Genomic DNA, 17705 nt, shown 5'->3' on the forward strand with positions numbered 1-17705 from the left:
GTGACACCAGGAGAGGGAGGGAGGCTCTGCACCCAGAAGGATGAGACAAGGTGGGGGAAATACTGGGCAAGGAAGGAGTTAAACCTATTTAGAGCTTTATTTACTATTTTTTTCACTGCTATTTCGCTGCTGCCTGCAATCACAAGCTGACAGGCATTCCCCTGACTTGCTATACTGCTCGGTGAGGGACCTGAAGATGCTCTGCTAGCAGAGCGAGGCTGAGCAAGTTATCTCATAGCGGTGGGAGTGGTGGAGGCAGCAAGCCATAAGGAGGTTATTCTGGCAGGTGGCTGACTGCAGGTGTTGGGACAGAATGCACACACGGGGGGGGGGCTGGGTACTGAACAAGCAATCAATAATTAAAGGAGGTGGTCACATGTCCTTGCTGGCTGTTGCAGGATTCCTCTCTCCACAGAGTCTGGTTACATCCAGAGATCAAGTTCCAACCTCCTGGCTGGTGAATTATTAAACTCCAGCAGTGCTCTGTTCCCTTTGTACCATGTATGTGTCTTCCTGCCGTTGTGCCTCGCCACTGACGGACTCTCTCCATCCAGCCGGCACTGTGGAAGCAGAGTCCTCTGTGCTGCTGTAACACCTCACGCTCTCCTTCGCTTCCTACTTCTGTGTGGAGGAGGAAAAAGGCTCAAGAGATGGAGCTGTCCTACAGGTCCACCATCTCCATCTATAAGGTGAGTCTTGGCACCAAAGGCTGCTCCCGGCTGCCAAGGAGAGACAGGCAGTCAGGAGGAGGAGAACGGTTTTCTGCAGAAGGCTCCTTATGGGTGGATGGCTGAGGGCTGGATGCCTCCCTGGGCAGAACTGGAGCAGCTCCTGTGGGCTGCATTTGAGAGCAGACCACTGGTGGGAGGGGAGCGTGGTGTAGGTCTTTGTGCAGATCCAGGAAGAAGTTGAGCAAACTGGGTGGTTTGGACACACAGCATGTTTCAAAGGGGAAATATGCCTACCTTGCCTGTACTAAGCAGGAGTTAAGTCAGCTGTTTTCCCCTGTGCTGGAGGGAACAGTCAGATCTCACTGACACTTCCCTGTGCACATCTGCACTCCAGTAAGGTGATGAGGTCTGGGAAAAAGCAGAATTCCTTATTTCAGCCCCTAATCTCTGTTTTATGCAGCAAGTAGCTGCTATGTTGTAGGTAATAAACACCTTTGACAAATGTGGCAGATAAAAGCTGAGATACTCGTTTAAAACAGTCTATCCCTTTTATCAAGCTCTTGAATCTAGTGGTGCAGGAAACCCTGGCCAGGAAGAAGGCACTTTCATCCCTGGATAAAAGGTGAGGGCCATCGCCCAAGCAGGCTCAGGGGGTAAAGGTTGCTCTCCCAGGTCCTACTGCAGTTAACTCTCATCTGTAGTGATCATGGGGAGATGGAGTGGGCCTCGGAAAAGAGGCATCTTCAGGTGACAACTTAGCTCTCCAGTGGGTTACCTTGCCCTCTGGCATTGCTTCACTCCTGACTGGCTGGAGAGAACTTGGGGCAGCCAAAGGTCTTAGTTATCTCCAACATGGGGGTTGAATTTGCACGTGGCCATCCATCGTTGTGGCCAAGAGAACTCCCTGGGTTCCTGCTGTATCCAGCTGAACCTCAGCAGGAGGCCATCAGCCTGCTGAGGTCTCTGGAGCATGGGGAAGACCGGTATTAACCTGCTTCTGCTTGGCCAGAGTATCCTGGACCAGTTCAACCCTGCACTGGAGAACCTGGTATACCTGGGGAACAACTACCTACGTGCCTTCCATGGTGAGTGGTGTCCTGAATAGCCCAGGCCCAAGACCATGCTGCTATGTCTGCCCTGGGCATCCTCTGTGCATCAGAATGAGCTGCTGTCATCTGGGGCAAGGCCACTGGTCTCCCCTTGCAGCATGTCTTGAGTTGCTCTGATGCACTTTTCTCCTGCTCCAGGACCTACTGTTGCTGTTAAGTGCAGAGCAGGAGAGATGGGGTGGCCCCTGTGCACCACTTGTTGGGGCTGGTGATGCTGAGAGGCAGACCGTATTCTTACCTCCCTGCTCCTCTCCTTGCAGCGTTATCTGAAGCAGCTGAAGTCTATTTTAAAGCAATTGAGAAGATTGGGGAACAAGCACTGCAGAGCTCCACCTCACACGTGCTGGGTAAGGCTCTCCCAGCTTGCCATCCCCTGCCCTGTGGTGGGCTACAGTTAAATTATTTGACATTGCCCCTTAGTTTCTCCCTTTCCAGATGCATGGCGGGGGGGGTGGGGGGGGGGGAAGTGAGGAAGACAGAGATCCTCTACATGGTGGCCCACAGTGCCAGGCCTTGTCCAGGCAGTGAGAGTCAGGTTTATTGTGTGGTCTTGAAAATCCCTTAAAGACAAGCACTCCCCCCATGAGATCACTGATTGGGCCTAGCTGGGAAAAGATCTCCACAATGGACCAGTTGAGGAAACCAGTCCCTGCCAAATCAGCCTGCCTGAGTGTTGAAGTTTTCTCAGAGGAACTATTTTCTTCCTCCTTGCAGCTATGGGGGAAAATCTTGAGAGTATGGACTTGGCAATAGCTGATATTGTCTGATAGAATATTGTCTTCCTGAGCCTGCAGCCAGTTGAAACAGCAGCTCGGATTTGAGGCACTTACATTCAGTGGTGCCATCTTATTCTGAAGTCTAATGATGACTGCTAGAAAATATGTTTGGGGAACTGTTTGCTGCCGAGCTTTTCAGTAAAAAGCTTCTAGCAAGATGTGTTCCTCCTGCAAACTCCTAGGCCATCTACAGCATCCAAGTTGCTCCTCTGCTTCCTGTCATCAGTCTCTTCCTTTCACAATTTCAAATACTAACGCTGGTGAATCAGGGCCAAACATAGCATTGACAATGAGGGGAAGCACAAGCAGGTGCGGTGCTACACCCGCGATCTGCGGTATGGCCAGAATTGTGCATTGCATTTGAGGTACTGGTGGGGACAGAAAGGGGATCTGTGGAGGGTGTGGCAGCAGGGAAATACAGCACAGCCTGCCCAGGTGTCCAGAGCCCATGGTAGAGCCTAGTTTGTCTGTTGGCACCTTGGTCTGCAGAAGAGCATTGATCTGGGAGCTCCTGGGCTGTAGTATTCCCATGTTGGCAATAACTGAAGTCTGGAGATCAGTGGCAGAGTCAAGCCTCAGGAAGGATGGCTCCAAGCCTCTCTCAGCATGCAAGAGAGCAACGCACTGCAGTATCTGTTGCACTTTCACACGTTAGATCAGTCTGCTGAATCTCATGCTGCTGGCAGGGCCCCACAACCGCTAATTTGTTCTACCTGTGGGAGCACAAGGAAGCAGCTGTGGTATTTTTCCACCCTTTTCTCTCTCTTTCCCTGAAGGTGAAATTCTGATGCAGATGTCCAACACGCAGAGACTCCTGAACTCTGATTTAGAAGTTGTGGTGAGTGTCATTCCTGGGGGCTGATGCAGGTAGAGAAGAGAAGAACGTCTTGTCCCACAAGTTGCCTGCGTTTGCATAGGTTGCCCCATCTCCTGCCCTCTTACATGCTTGCCAGCAGGTGCCTGCCTCCCCTCCATCCCTGATGTACGTGACAGAGGAATGCTATGGAAGTGGCATGCCCAGAGCCTGGCTGTTGTTTAATTTTGGGGCTGTCTGAGGACTGTTTTCATCTCTCCACGGGCAAGAGGTGGTGGGTGTGCAGCAGATAGAGCAATGCCTGGCTCTGAGGACAAAGCATGGCTGTCTGCTCTTTATTTTGGTGGCACTAGTGGGACAAGAGTGGACTCTAACCTTTCTTGACAGCTGCTATTTGCTCCTTGCTTTGAAGTTGACAGAGTGGAGTGGGCACTGAAACTGCATCGTATAGCATACTGTGCAACCCCGGGCTGCAGAGCTGCTCCACTGGAGCCATAATGACAGGAGATGCACATGTCTGGCCTCTGCATGGGGGCTGGGGTTGGGCAGCGAGAGAGTTGCTGGCTCTGTGCGATTTGTGGAGCCACTCCATGCTGTTGTGCATGTAAGACCATACAGCAAAGGGATAAGCTTGATGGCTTCTTTGTCTCTTCTAGGCTCAGACGTTCCACGTGGACTTGCTGCAGCACATGGAGAAGAACACCAAAATGGATGTGCAGTTCATTAGTGTGAGTGATGAACTCCTCTCCTCAAACCTGCTTGTTTCCCTCTTCCTCTCAACCCAACAGCTCTTGCTTGAGCTCCTAAGGTGTTTCCCCAGCTTTCTAGGCCAGGAGATAGAGGGGGCTTCTCTCCATCTTCCCTCATGGGCCATACATCCCTGGTCTGGCTGAGGATGGAGGGCTAAAGAGGGCAGGTGACTGCTCTTTGGGCAATGGGACTTGCGGAATGCCTCAGCGGGGCTGAGGTACTTGGGATACTTGGTACTCTGATACTAGAGCTCCTGACTTTTCCAGTCTGCAGGCTCGGTATGGGTTTGGGTCCTGTATCTTGGCCTATACTGTTGTGGCCAGACTGTCCATGCTGGCATATAGTATCATAGAGGGAGAGAGAGGCCTGGGGGCTTGCTCCCAGGGTGGCAGGAAGTAGGAGCCATTTCTTTCTCCTTCATCTTGAGGCTCATCAACACTGTAAGACTCTTCAAAGTAAAGAGGAAGTAAAAGAAAGAAAAGAGGCTATACTTTTTTTCAAGAGGTCCAATTGATGCTCACTTTTGAGGGGGCACCAAATGTTTAATCACCCATCAGAATGGGGTCCATGATGTGTCACAGCATGCCTGGGGTTCTGGTTCCTCATTGTGCCTTGTTTCTCTCTGGAAGGAGAGCCAAAAGCAGTATGAGCTGGAGTACCGGCGTAGAGCCACCAACCTGGATAAATATATGGCAGAGCTGTGGAGAATGGAGAGGGCCCGTGATAAAAATGCAAGGGAAATGAAGGTGAGCTGTGATTGCAGGAAGCGGAGTGGAAAATTAATCTGATGATTCCTCTGGAGCTAGGGCTGGTTTCTGAGCAGTCTCATCCTTCCTTGGAAGCCAATGGATTTTGTCCCAATGTTCAAAAGGTAGCGGGCTTATCAGGAAAGAAGAAAAGTCTTTTTCTTCAGCATGCTCCTGACCTGTGGAACTCATTTGTACAGGATCTGCCAAGCCTTTACCTCATTTAGCAAATTCAAACATGCAAGGACATGATCTTGAGACACTGCCCTGGCTCCTTTGTGCTGCTCCAGCACTGCAAGTAGACTGGGAAGCTGGTAGATGCAACCACCCCTTTCAATCCTTCCCCTTCTACATGTCCAGGTGAGCTCACTGCCAGATTTATGCTAATCCCTCCCTCCTTCCTTCTTTCCCCCATGGCCCAGGAGAACGTGATACGACTGCGCTCAGAGATGCAGGCGTTCATCTCTGAGAGCCAAAGAGCAGCTGAGCTGGAAGAGAAACGCCGATACCGCTTCTTGGCTGAAAAGCACCAGCTGCTCTCCAACACCCTTCTCCAGTTCTACAGCAGGGTATGGCCTTTGCCTTTGGGGGGCTGGAGGGAGTATGCAGGCAGGAGGACCCTGGGGCTGGGCAGCCCTGTGGGTGAAAGCAGTGTCTAAGCATGGACAGGGAGAAAACTATTCCATTTCTTGCTCTGGAGTGCAGGCTGACTGTACTAGGCTGAGGGAGAACAGCCTGGGGCTGGGGGCAGTGATATGGCTTACACGGGGTTACTTGAGTGCGCAAGTGATAGGAGAGGAAAGAGTGATGTAGGCGTTTGTGGCAGCAAGCTATCTTTGGGACCACAGGATCTTTACTAGAGGGTAGCATGCTAGACACTCACTCCTGTGGGGTTCTGCAGAGCCACTCCCGCAAACCTAGCTGTGGAAAGGCACAGTACCTAATTTAAGGTATGTGTCAGCCCTTGGCTCCCTCCTTAGCTGTTCTGCTCTAGACCTTCAATCACTGCCTTTTTCTCTCTCCCCAGGCCCGGGGCATGATCCAGAGCAAGGCACCGCAGTGGAAGGAGCAGCTGGAGGCCAGCCGCAACCCCTCGAGCAGCCACACACAGAGCCTCCTCACCACCTCCCATGGCCAGAGTTATCCGTCAGGCAGGCTCACTCCGACCCACTTCGAGATGGTGAGGAGCAAGCAGACAGCCCCCCTTTAGGGATGGTGAGGCTGGAACTCCCCTTTCCAAGCTGCAGGGCAAAGGCCGGGCCCAGGCCTTGGGACAGGATGAACTTGGTGCTTGTGGCCTTTCCTGGACAAGAATAAGGGAAGAGTGTGTCTGGGCTGCAGTGGGGGAATGTGCTGGGTTTTGTTTTCTGAGAAGGACCAGGTATATCTCAGAGCCTCTCTTTCTCATGACATATCCTCTATGGAGTTTGCATTTGACCTCCTCTCCTTCCAACAGCCCCAGAGAGCCCTTGAGGATTTTGTTTCTCCCATGAGTGGGAGTAGATCCAGTGTCTTCTCTCAGGAGCCTCCAGAAATGAGACTGTCTTCTCAACCAGAGCCCCCCAGGCAGCCCCTGCAAAGGACGCCATCGGCTGGTATGACCCATGTTCAGCAGGAGCAGCACTGGGGGGAAACAATGCTTGGACCTCTCTGTGAACAGCCTGAGGGATCACAACTCTCCATCAGACTGCTGAGAGGCTGACCAAAGTAGGGGGTGCTGAGCTCAACCCTGTAGAACAGAGTCCATCCATGACAAGGTTAGGTTCCCTGGCTGGCTGTGTGAGAGGTGGAGAACCCAGAGATGTGCAGTCTTCAAGGCTGTCTGGACCAGGATGGCTGGCTCTCGGTGGAGTTTGCTTTTGGAAATGTGTATTGCCTCAGCGCTACTAGATTAAATATTATTCTGCCCTACAAAACCCATCCAGTTACCTCATATCTTACCTGCTTTTTATTCATGACAAATTTCAGTTTGAAGTGTTAAAAAAGAAGAAAGGGGGTAAGGGTGGGGATGGGAGAGGAGGAGAGAAAAAAATGACCCAGATTTCCAGCTGCTGTAGCAGGGCCAGGAAGCAGGCCATCAGCCAGTCACTGTAGCAGGCAGTGCCTGTGCCCTGGATGTTCGGCCAAAGAGGGCATAATGCGAAGCAAGTCGTTTTTAGCACAACTTGATTCTCTTCCGCAAGACGAATGTTTAACCCAGTCCCATTCTGTGCCCTTTCTCCCCCAAGAGAAGGCCTATAGAATATCTTGTAGATTAATTACTAGATCAGGGAAGTGCTGGTCTCTTCCAGGCAGCATGAGTCTTGCAGGAAGATGCTGGACTTCAGCAAGACCCCTCTGGTGCTTCCTCCCAGGTTTGCTCCCTACTGGCCGTACTTCCCGTTCTGGTTCCTTTGGTGAAAGCAGCAGCAGTGAAGACAGGAGGAGAGGCAACATGGTGAGAGTACGGGCTATCGTGCCACATGCAACGGGTACCAACCGGACCCTGCTACGGTTTGACCTTGGGGATGTCATCACGGTGCTGATCCCGGAAGCGCAGAATGGCTGGCTATACGGCAAGCTGGAGGGCTCATCCATGTAGGTGACTTCTGTGCTGCAAATTGGTCCAGCAGGCTGATACAGATTTGTCAGGTCCAGAGCCTGGGGACTTAACCATGAAATGGTCTCTCTCCTCCCATCCCAGTGAGACCTGTGTTGCTGTGCCATGCTTAGCATTTTTGCCATGCCATGACCAGCTTGAGTTGGTTGTAGCTAGCATGGGGGCTCTCTGAGCTGAGGAGAGGTGGTGGGGCAGGGTGAAAGCAGGATGTGCTGCCTGAAAAGGCCCTGTGAAGGTTAGGTAGAAAAGCCAGGGACCCAGTGACCCCCCCCTCCCGTCTAGCATGACTGAGTGACTCCTGTCATGGGACCCAGCTCAGGGCCATGTCCTGCTGGGGTTATCTGAGAGGCCTGCTGTTTCTCAGTTCACATGGCAGCTGCTGCTGCACCCGCTAGTACAGACAGTATACCAAAACTACTGCACTCAGCATTTACTGAATCGCTCCCTAGTTGTGCTGCTGGCCTTCACCTCTTTGCCAATCCTGCTTTTTCACATGGGATCTGTGCGTCATGCTCATGCAGTGAAGTTCATGCTTGGATGCAGATGAACAAGAGTAGCTTTTCTTCTGGAGGGTTTCTGGGGTGAAGCTGCCTTACCCTTGGGAGAAGGGGATTTTCCCAACCTTCCTTGTGTTCTGGGCTTGGTCCCTTGTGATTGCTTACAGTCAGTATGTGTCTTCCTGGACTGTGCTAATGTTGCTTCCAGAAGCAGCGATCTTGCCTAGCCCTTGTGAAAAGCAAGCCCTGCTCCAGGCACCCGTAGAAACCCCAAGGGGGGGCTAGAGGAAGGTGAGGCTATCAGTCAGCAGGGCATTTTCCCTATTTGCGTTGGTGAGCAAGTATCTCTGCATTTGGTTATTGGGATTCCAATTGCTGAATGAGATGCTGTCTGCTACACACAGGACAAAAGTCTTGATGGCTTCTCAGGACAGTCTTGCAATGACCCTGTCTAGGGGTGGAATGCATGCTGAAACACTATCACATGTTGTAGCTGCAGTAGCAGCACAGTTGATGTGTGGGATGGGTGTGGATCAGTTGTGCTGGGTAGACGAATCTGAAGAACCACAAACTGTGGTTGTCTGGAACTCATTATCTTTTCTGTGTTTTGTGGCCTAGATGTGGCTGGTTCCCTGAAACTTATGTCAAGCCTCTGGAGGATATGAGGGACTCAGAGGAGCCAGTCACCAGGTAATAAGAGAGGTAGGCCAGGCAGGAGCTGAAATGCCTGCTTGTTGGTCTGTCACACCAGTGCAGTGCCTGTGGATGTGCTTGGTGGACAGCGACAGCTCTATGCTCAGTCATTTGCAGATGGCCTCATAGGCCATGCCCCAGAGATCTCACAGGCTTACCCTAGGTGACTTCACCAACATGGGCAATATCCTCTCAAAGGCTTTTGCAGCTGGGTCAGTCCAAGCTATGGGTATTTTCTTCAGAGAGGTCCCATTGAGATCTCATGGCTAGCATCTGTGCTGTCATTCCCTTGGTCTGCTTGGACTCTCACTCCACTGCCTTCTCTTCTTGTTCAGGTCCTTTCCACTCCGAAACAGTCACAGTCTGGATGACATCCTGGACTGTCCTAGCACTCCTTCCTCTAGCAATTATTGGCCTGCCGCTGCTCAAGCCCATTTGCCGAGCCCACCTCCCCCTTCAGTGGGTACCAGCAGTCACCAGAGTAGAGTGGCCACCCCAGTTGGTTCAGATTTGAAGGTGAGTGTGGGAAGGGTGACCAGTGTGTGTGGAGACAGATATGTATTTCCATCAGTGCTGACTTTCATCCTCCAAGGCACACCTCTTCTGTGTAGGCCTGTTGAAAAAGAAAAATGCCTTCCAGATGTTAATGTGTGCCCTCCTCCCTTCTTGAGCTAAGAGATTCTGTTAGCACAGCTCTCACTAGCCTTTCTCACCTAATCTGTGCCCTTGTGGTCACTGACATCAGCAGCGTGTTGGCAGATCCTCAGAGTCTGACCATCCTTACCTGAGGACTGCTTTTGTGGCTGTGCCCCTCTTATTTATTTCTCTTTTTGCTCACCAGGGGCCCTTCAGTTCACTCCTTTTCTCCATGACCTCCCAGCCTGATTTCTGGTGGCTCCGGGGCAGCACCTCTTTCTGCTAATAGTAGGACCATGGAATGACCAGGCTGGACTTGGGGAGGGTGACCAGCTAACAGAGATGCCATCCTTCTCCCTTCAAAGAATGGAAAGAGGCCTTGTCTGGCACCTCTTCCAAGTTCAAACAAGGGTTGGTTGAGGGCAAGCAAGGATGGGAAGGACCGACTCTGAGCTATGCCTGTATGCAGACCTCCAAGAGAGGAGGAATAATTATCAAAGCTGCTTTGAGGTCATAGGTGGGATACAGAAGGAGCTAGGGGCAAAGGCTGAGAGCGAGCACAGCCATATTAGAGGGCCTTGGAACAGGGAGTCTCCAGCCCATGACTTACTAATGGCATATGGGTTAGGAAACCCTCCACCTATCACTGCTCCCAGCTGTAGGGAATTAACTGATTAAAGCTGAGGACATGAGGAGAGGAAAGATGGTGCTGCCCTCAGGACGTTACTTGCTCAGTCTTGTAGAAGGCTGAGAACTCTCCATCCCTGGTCACTTATTCCGAGTCAATATAAAGTTGGAAGCAACTGACCGTCTCAAACAATTGAGAAATTCAACATTTAATTGTTCTTTTTTCCTGTCACATCTTACACTATGGCTTCAGGAGGCCTTGGGCTGTACAACATGGAGGCCCTCTAGGTCACTGATTGTGGCCCCAGGAGTAGGGGGTAGGGATAGATCTAGGGTTGAGCAGTTAGGTATGTGGAGCCTGTAGAATACAGTGGCAGAGCAATTTAGCCTCATTAGAGGTTTGGAAAGTCTGAGCCTTGCTCCACGCTTCTGCCCAAGATATCTTCCAGTTGAGCTAGAAGGAAGTAGGTCTATGTTTGACTTCCCAGCTGCAATAAAGATAGCCACACATGGCCGCCACCCTATGTGCCACCAGCTACAGAAACTGGTATGCTTTAACAGGCCATCGCAATTGTCAGTGATTCCTCACTACATATTGGCTAAGGATAAGGACCACAAGGCTCAGCTCTGTCTTTCTCCGTCAGGTTAGTCCACATTTGAGCAAAGTGTGGCGTAAAGTGTTTGTGCAGTGTAGCAATACAGCTCTTAGATCTCTGTGGATGCAGGAAGCCTGTGAGGGCACTGAAGAATAAACTTGTTACCAGGGTGTGCGTGCAGTGTGAGGGGGGCATCTCTGGCTGTGCTGGCAGGGTGGAATGTAGATCAGACTGCCTTTGTTTGCCGTGCTCTTCAGACATGACACTTGTGATCTGGAGCATCTCCTTTCTTCTCCAAGACAGGGCTGTCCTAGGGGAAGAGGGAAACTGTGGTATAGGGTCCACCCCCTGCCACAGAACTCAAGGTATTCGTTATTTAAAGCGGTGAATTGTGGGATTATGCAAAGTGTGAATGAATAAGAAGTCAGAGCCCTGTCAACAGAACTTGGGCTCCTAATTCACTCACGTGTTTCGTAAAATCTTCCTCCATGTGTGCGGTGTCTCCTGCCAATTTTTATCTCTCCCTTTTCTTCCCCACCCCAGATTACTCACTGTTGCCTTTCTTTTCACTGCAGAAATCAGGAGTGTGGGACCAGCCCCCTGAACTCTTCCCCCGGTAAGTCAGGCAAGGGGCTGAGTTCTGGGATCAGCAGAGAGGGTGGCATCATTACTATTATTTGGTAGTCCAATAGATTAAATAATATGGGAGGAGCAGGGAAGTGTCTGAAGGAAAGCCAGTTCCTATCTTCCAGGACAGGAGGGGAAGGTGGGCCATTCTAGCATTTGCTGGCTGTTAGGGCATTCTCTCATGTCTGGTACTAAAAGATACAAATAATCCTGAGATGATCAGACCTGCAACTTCCTTCCCACCTATTCTGGATGAGCCAGAGTGGCAACTCGCAGCCTGAGCGTAGACTGAATTGATTTATATAGCTCTGCCAACTTGGAAAGGGCTGAGGAGACCTGAGGCTTTTAACCTTGTGTATCAGGTCTACGGATATGAGACTTGCCATAAACTTCTGCTTTCTTTTCCCCCTGCAGCCAGGTTAGTGTCTCCAAAAGCTTCCAAAATAGTGCTGTGGTCTCTTCCTGCTCCCTAACTTCTCTCTTGGAGAATCAAGGGCAAGAAGTGTAGAGAGTGCTACTGTAAGGGACAATCATATGCTGTTGTCCCTTCCTCACGATACAGCCACCCCAGAGAAAGGGCAAGGAGCCAAGGAACAGCCCTGGAACTTGCATCAGAGTGTGCTAATAAGGACGAAAACACTCAGCAACCAGCTTTACCTCACCTTCTTGGCATGGAGGGTCAGGCTGGCAGGACTAAACAGCCTTTGCTTGGTTGGCAGGTCCCCTGCGTGGTCTTTCCAGATTACCTAATGGTTACCTATTTTGTTTCCCCTTTCAGAGGCACCAACCCATTTGCCACAGTCAAGCTGCGTCCCACGGTCACCAATGACCGCTCAGCACCTATCATCCGATGAAGCAGGGCTGAAGATAGCAGAGAATTTGAGAATGGAGGAGGAAGGTGTAAAAACAGCCGTCTGTGAACCTAGCTGGGCAGCAACTTAGTGCTACCACTTATGGAGTAACCTTTTTCTTTGCCTCCTTTCCCTCTTGGACATGGGAATCTGTCTTACCTGACTGTCTGGCATGCTCTAGTCAGCAATAGGCCCTTGCTGCTCTCTTTGGATTGCCCTCCCCCTGTATGATGTTATTGTACCTGAGTGGAAGAAATCTGGTGTTACTGGCGCTGGTGGCCTGAGATAGGGAATGCTGGAGGTCTGGGACCTGGAGGGATAGATGGGTAAGAGCACCTGTTGCATGGGGCAGTGCTTGCAGGAAGACAGAGACAAGGCTTTGCTAGTCCTGCTCTGGCCACTCGTGAATGCCCTAGACAAGGGCACACATGGGATAGTCCTTTTGCTATTAGAAAATAAACCGTGGGCTCAGGTGATTACTAGAAAAGAGCCAGAGATTGAGTCCAGCTGAATGGATCTGCAAGACCAGCTCTTTGTTCTTGGCTCATTTGGTGGCTAAGTTGGTTTATAAAGGCATCTACCCCCTTCTCATCTACTGCTTGACTCCATCTCTTACTGGGCAGCCCCGGGGCAAGGTGGCGGGCAGTGACAGCCCAGCTTCCTTGCATTGCTTTCATTTGATGGCTGTGAAGAAGGCCTTTCGAAATAAAATGAAGCATGCTGCTTCTGTTAGTGTCCTAGTGACTGCAGCTATCGCCTCGCCTCCCGTAGCAGGAGGCGGAAAGCCGGGCCCGTGGCTGCTGTCAGAATAACCTCCCACGGCGAGACCGCAGCCCCCCACCCCCGTGGCGTGAGCAGAGACGTGTGCGGCTATCCTGCAGACCGGCCCCGAGCGAAGACGCCCTGCTGAAGGACCGCGTTTTAATTTCAGTGAGCCCGGGCCCTTCGCGCCCCTGCTCCTTTACCTAGGGACCGGGACCCTGCGGCAGCCCCCGCCGTGGCGGCCCGCAGCCCTCTCGCCCCAGGGGGGTTCGGCCTTCTCCAGGGGCTGCCGCTGGGGATGTGGCAGGCGCTGGAGGGCCAGCGTGACCCACAGCTGTCTGCCACCCTGTGCTGTCCTGCCGCAGGAGGGCAGCAAAAGCTCATTTCTTGGCCTATGAGACCCCCTGCCTGCCATGCCAGGACGGGCGAGGCCTGGCAGCCATCTTCTCGCCCCTCCATGCACGCCTTGGGGGGAGGGGGTGCCCTAGGCCAGCTCCTGGCATCGTGGGGAGGTGGTCGGCAGGGGAGGAAGCGCTCCCCACCCCGTGTGCCTGTGGCGTCCGCTCCGGTGGTGGGTGCCTGCCCCACAAGCGCCACATTGGGGCAGGGGGAGCCGTCAGGGAAGGAGGAGGTGTGGGGCCGAAGCGGGGTACGTGCGTGCGTGTGTGCGTGTGAGAGCGCCGCAGTGACCGCGTTAGCCGATTAGCCTTATTAACGGAAATTAAACCCCGCGTGCCGGCTCTGCGACGCCCCCACGTGCTCCCTTGCCCCCTGCGCCCCTTTCCCGCCGCCAGGAACGCGCGGCAGGGCGGACGGGGCGGCGTGGGGGCTGCCAGCGCTAAGAGGCTTAGGGGATTAAAGTGGGGGCCTTTCACTTGTGGGACGCGCGCGCTGGGCCTTACAGCCTACCTGCGGGCACAGCTTGGAGGAGTCCTGACCCCTCTTGGGGCCTGAGAAAGAAAACAGCTTTTTGCCTGTGTGGCGGGTGACTGACTCGTTCCTGGCCAAACCCGGGCCTGGAGCTGTCGCGGGGCAGCCACCGAGGATTTATTTTTATTTATTTTTTTCTTAATGTGGAGGGTTTCGTGAGAGCATTAAACCCTGCTGACTGCCGTGGGGCAGAAGGGCTTGGCCGAGCTGCCTGCCGTAAAGCTGTGCCAGGTCTTCTCCATCCTGGCAGGTGGCTAGTCTGGAAACGGCTTGGGAATTTCAGGTGTGCCTTAAAAGCAGCGAGCTTGGGGAGACTGTAAAAAGCAGCTGCTGCCTTCCTCCTTTTTCCCTCATATTCCCGTTTTGCCCTCAGAGCTGTGATATTAAAGCAGTGATTCCCTGCTGCGGGCGCAGCTCCTTGCTGCCCGCTGCCTTGCGTCCTCTGCTGCAGCTCTTCCTGGCCGTCCCCTTGTCCGCTGCTACCCCACCGCCTCCTTCCCTGCGCCCCTCGCTCCCAGCCCCACAACGGCTTGGTTCATCACCGACACCTGCCCGAGCCTCCTCCCAAATCGGCCTGCTGCGAGGCAGTGCTGTTCTCGTGGGGCAAGGAGCCCCTAGGCGGGCTCCCGGCTGCCTCTTGGAGCTGGACAGCGGGATTACCAGGGGATTCGGGCCGAGGCAGGGAGCCACCCCCTTCCCATTGGCTGGAAAAGCCTCTTAAAAGTAGAGAAGTGCTTTCTGCCCGCTCAGCACCTGCAGGCTTTGCCGACTTGAAACCGTAAGCGGCTGCCGACCCGCATCAGTGCTGGGAGTGCCGTGGGACACTATCTGCTGGCTGGGCTGCGTCCGGCGGCAGGCAGGGGGGTCCCCAGGTTGGGTTGTCCCCCAACAGGAGACAGCACTGGAGTCTGAGCACAGCGGGTTACGAGAGGGATCAGCTCTCCAGTTGCCCTGAAGGGAAAAAGCGGGGCCACAAGACACCTTCCGAAGGGTGACGGATTCCTGCAGGCATCAGCCTGCGCCTGACCGTGTGTCCACCATGGAGCGAAGAGCCAGTGGTGTCATCTAACCAGACGCCCTCACCCAGAGCTGGGAAGCGCTGCCTGGACCAGTGTGCCGGGAGGGTGAAGGAAGAGCTGCTGACTGGTCTGCTTGGCCCCTGGGTCTTGGCCAGCACCAGGCAGTCGTTACTTCATCCCACAGGTCAGTGGTATGGAGGGATGCTTGCACCAGAGCTCTGCTGGCATCTTGGCTTGTCAACAGGACAGCTCGCTCCAGGCCTGCGCTGATTTAATTCTGCAACAAATGCTTTCTCAGGGAATTGTTTCTGGGCTGGGAGGTTGGTGGTGTGAATCCTGGCCTTAGTATTTAATGAACATCTGCCCCCTCCCTGTCCTTACCGTACTGAGATGCCAGGAGCCATCCCAGTGCTCACATGGATCCTCCTGGATCCTAGTACTGGTGCAGCTTGTTAGACAGAGCTTGGCTTTGCTGGGCATCAGGGAGCATCATTTCCTCTGTGTTGGGAGCGTGCTCTTTGCACATCTAGGTGCTGGCAGCCATGGCTGAATTTGCTCTGTTTTTTGCCCTCCCAGTCTGACTTAGGGACTCCTTGTGTCAGCGCATGTCCTTTTTAGGGACATGTGAACTTAGATGTGGTATTTTATCTATATATAAAAAAGACTACCTAGTTAAGGAGGGAACGAAAGCAAGCTGTATGAAAAGGCAGGCACAGGGTGTGCTGCTGCGACCACTGTGTGCAGCCGTGAGCAAAAGAGCCAGCGTATGCACTGTGATGTTACTGACTGAGGCAGCTCCAAACTGCCTTGTTCAGAGCTGGGATAACTCCCGGACGGAGATACAGCTATTAGCATTAGTGGGATCACCACGGGTGAGATAGTCCAGTGCATCTCACCTATGTCAGGCAATATCTAGCAGAGTCAGGCAAATGCCCTGTCACGTGCTGCAGTATGGTTATGTAGCACTATGCAAGTGGATCTTTCAGATACCCATCCAGCCCTAGACTCATCCAGTACTGTTAGATATTTGTCTAATGCACTCTTCAAAATCTATTGATTCGCCATTGACAGATGATATTACAGAAATCTCTGAAGAGCACATCACAGAAAGAGAAATATTTTCTTGCTAGGGTACTGGGATGTTTATGGGAAAAGTGAGGTGAAACAGAATGTCTTGATATGATTTGATTTGTGGTGCAGGAATAGAACAAGAAGAGTAGTGGGATAGGGGCTTGGATAAAAAAGGGTCTGGGTTTATTTGGTGGCAGACACTTTTATTTGAAGTAGCTGTGCGCATCAGATACTGCAGTGATTAAGGACGAGCACTAATCTAGAAGTCTTTGTACTTTTGCAGCAGGTCACCTTTTGTACAGATGTAGCTAGCTTGTCAGTCAAAGGTTGCTGGGAGAGGAGCAGCAGGCAGTGGCAGATGCTGAGTGAGACTGTCCAGTCAGGCTGTACTGGTGCTGGTGATCAGGATGATACTGGTATGGAGGGGAACGTTTGGGTGTTTGACAAGAATATAATGAATCCCTTTTGTCCTTACAACAATTCTTTGGCTTGCAAATATCTTTCCAGCAGGCTGTTCTCATCTGGTGTCTCTGCCATTTGCTGTTGTCCCTAAGATTTGGGTTGGGAGGGAGAGACTGAAAGCAGCCCTTCTAATTTTTGCTTTTGGCTGATTGGGGAATATGGATGGATAAAGATAATATCAAGAGCAGTCAAGGTGGAAGCCTGCTGCACAACCTCAGCTCTGCCACTGATTCACTGCATGATCCTGAACATGTCAGTGAATTTGCCTTGGATCTCTCCCATGGAAAAACACATGTGCACGAGTGAGTGTGTGTTTGCCAGAGTACTGTGTGTTAATATATGACTAGGAAGAGGGAAAACACTATATTCTTAGCTCTAGTTCTTAGGCTATTTGTTAGTGCTTCTGGTTTTGCTGCCCTTAACTCCACCAACAAGATCTGTCTGCATGGGCTGAAATGCAGAGCAGCTCCTGCTGTGCACTGGTGCCTGCATTCAGCCCAAGAACTGTTAGGATAGGGCCGTCCAGAAGAAGACCTGCTTCAACCCACCCTCAGAGCCAGATCCTGCTCTCCTTTTTTGTGGTTGTCAGAATCCTAGAGACTTGGAGAGTTCTGCTGCAGTGATATGTGGCAGTGGCACATGCCTGGGTCATAGGATGAATAACCCCTATTGCATTTTCAGGAGCAAGGATCCTCCAGGGAGAGGAAATAGGGAGACCACTAGGGGTGGCTGGTGACTCCCCGCCTATGTTTCCCTCTACAAGTTTATCTTGGCTCAGGAGCCTGGTGAAAACCAATTGGCCCCAAACTGCTTCCTGCCTTCTTGTGTCAATGCACTGTGCATGCAGATGGCCATATCTGTTGCTGTGCAGTCCAGAACTGGCCTTATCTTGTGTTATTTTGCAAACGTCTCCTCCAGCAATCTCAAAACAATGTTTTTAGACCCTTCTCAGAGTATTTTGTGGCATTATTTCTAGTCTTGGCTCTGCATGCCGATCCTCCCATGGCCTGGGAAATGCTAGTTGCTCTCCCCTCCAACAAGCTTCTGAAGTGTCACAGAGTAGGACTCCTCTTTCCATGGAGTAGCCCTTTATGTGGGCTCTGACCCAACTTGTCCCACTTGTGCCTTTGACTGAGGACTTTGCACTTGTTTAATGCTAAAGTAAAAGCAGGGTTATGAGAATTGGGGAAGATATTTCCATTGCTTGTAAGGCACAGAGAGGAGGGACCTTCCTGAGATACCAACACCCAGACCCAAAGACCTGAAGCTAGCCCTGTGTGCCCCATCCATAGGAGTGCCTTGCCCACTTGGCAGTCTCCAGTCAGCATGCGACTGCTGGCATTTTCTGTGACTGCCTGCACCAAGTGATGGGGACATTGCTGCCATCTTGTAGTCCTTCAGCCAAGGAAGCTGGGAGAAGACCCGTGTTAAGGGTGTACAGGCAGCAGGAGACTGCTAGGACAAACTGA

At 52.2% G+C, this 17705-nt stretch overlaps 1 protein-coding gene across 1 annotated transcript; it reads left to right on the top strand.

Moving 5' to 3' along the window:
* Positions 1-474: 474 nt before the first annotated feature.
* BAIAP2L2 (BAR/IMD domain containing adaptor protein 2 like 2) lies at positions 475-12615 on the top strand. The gene is made up of 14 exons (XM_062569119.1): positions 475-689; positions 1681-1756; positions 2041-2127; positions 3333-3394; positions 4027-4098; positions 4750-4866; positions 5289-5435; positions 5894-6046; positions 6323-6461; positions 7221-7443; positions 8581-8652; positions 8991-9171; positions 11090-11130; positions 11920-12615. The coding sequence occupies exons 1-14, from the start codon at positions 651-653 to the stop codon at positions 11993-11995; spliced, it is 1485 nt and encodes a 494-aa protein (XP_062425103.1). The 5' UTR covers positions 475-650; the 3' UTR covers positions 11996-12615.
* Positions 12616-17705: the final 5090 nt, after the last annotated feature.

The sequence above is a fragment of the Rhea pennata genome, chromosome 1 (assembly GCF_028389875.1).
Source record: "Rhea pennata isolate bPtePen1 chromosome 1, bPtePen1.pri, whole genome shotgun sequence".
NCBI lineage: Eukaryota > Metazoa > Chordata > Aves > Rheiformes > Rheidae > Rhea > Rhea pennata.

Bases quoted from the DNA above. Each gene is read 5' to 3' on its own strand.
- BAIAP2L2 (XM_062569119.1), top strand. From the start codon at position 651: ATGGAGCTGTCCTACAGGTCCACCATCTCCATCTATAAG. The intron at 1,757-2,040 runs GTGAGTGGTGTC...CTCTCCTTGCAG, and splicing joins CTACCTACGTGCCTTCCATG to CGTTATCTGAAGCAGCTGAA. The intron at 7,444-8,580 runs GTAGGTGACTTC...TTTGTGGCCTAG, and splicing joins AAGCTGGAGGGCTCATCCAT to ATGTGGCTGGTTCCCTGAAA.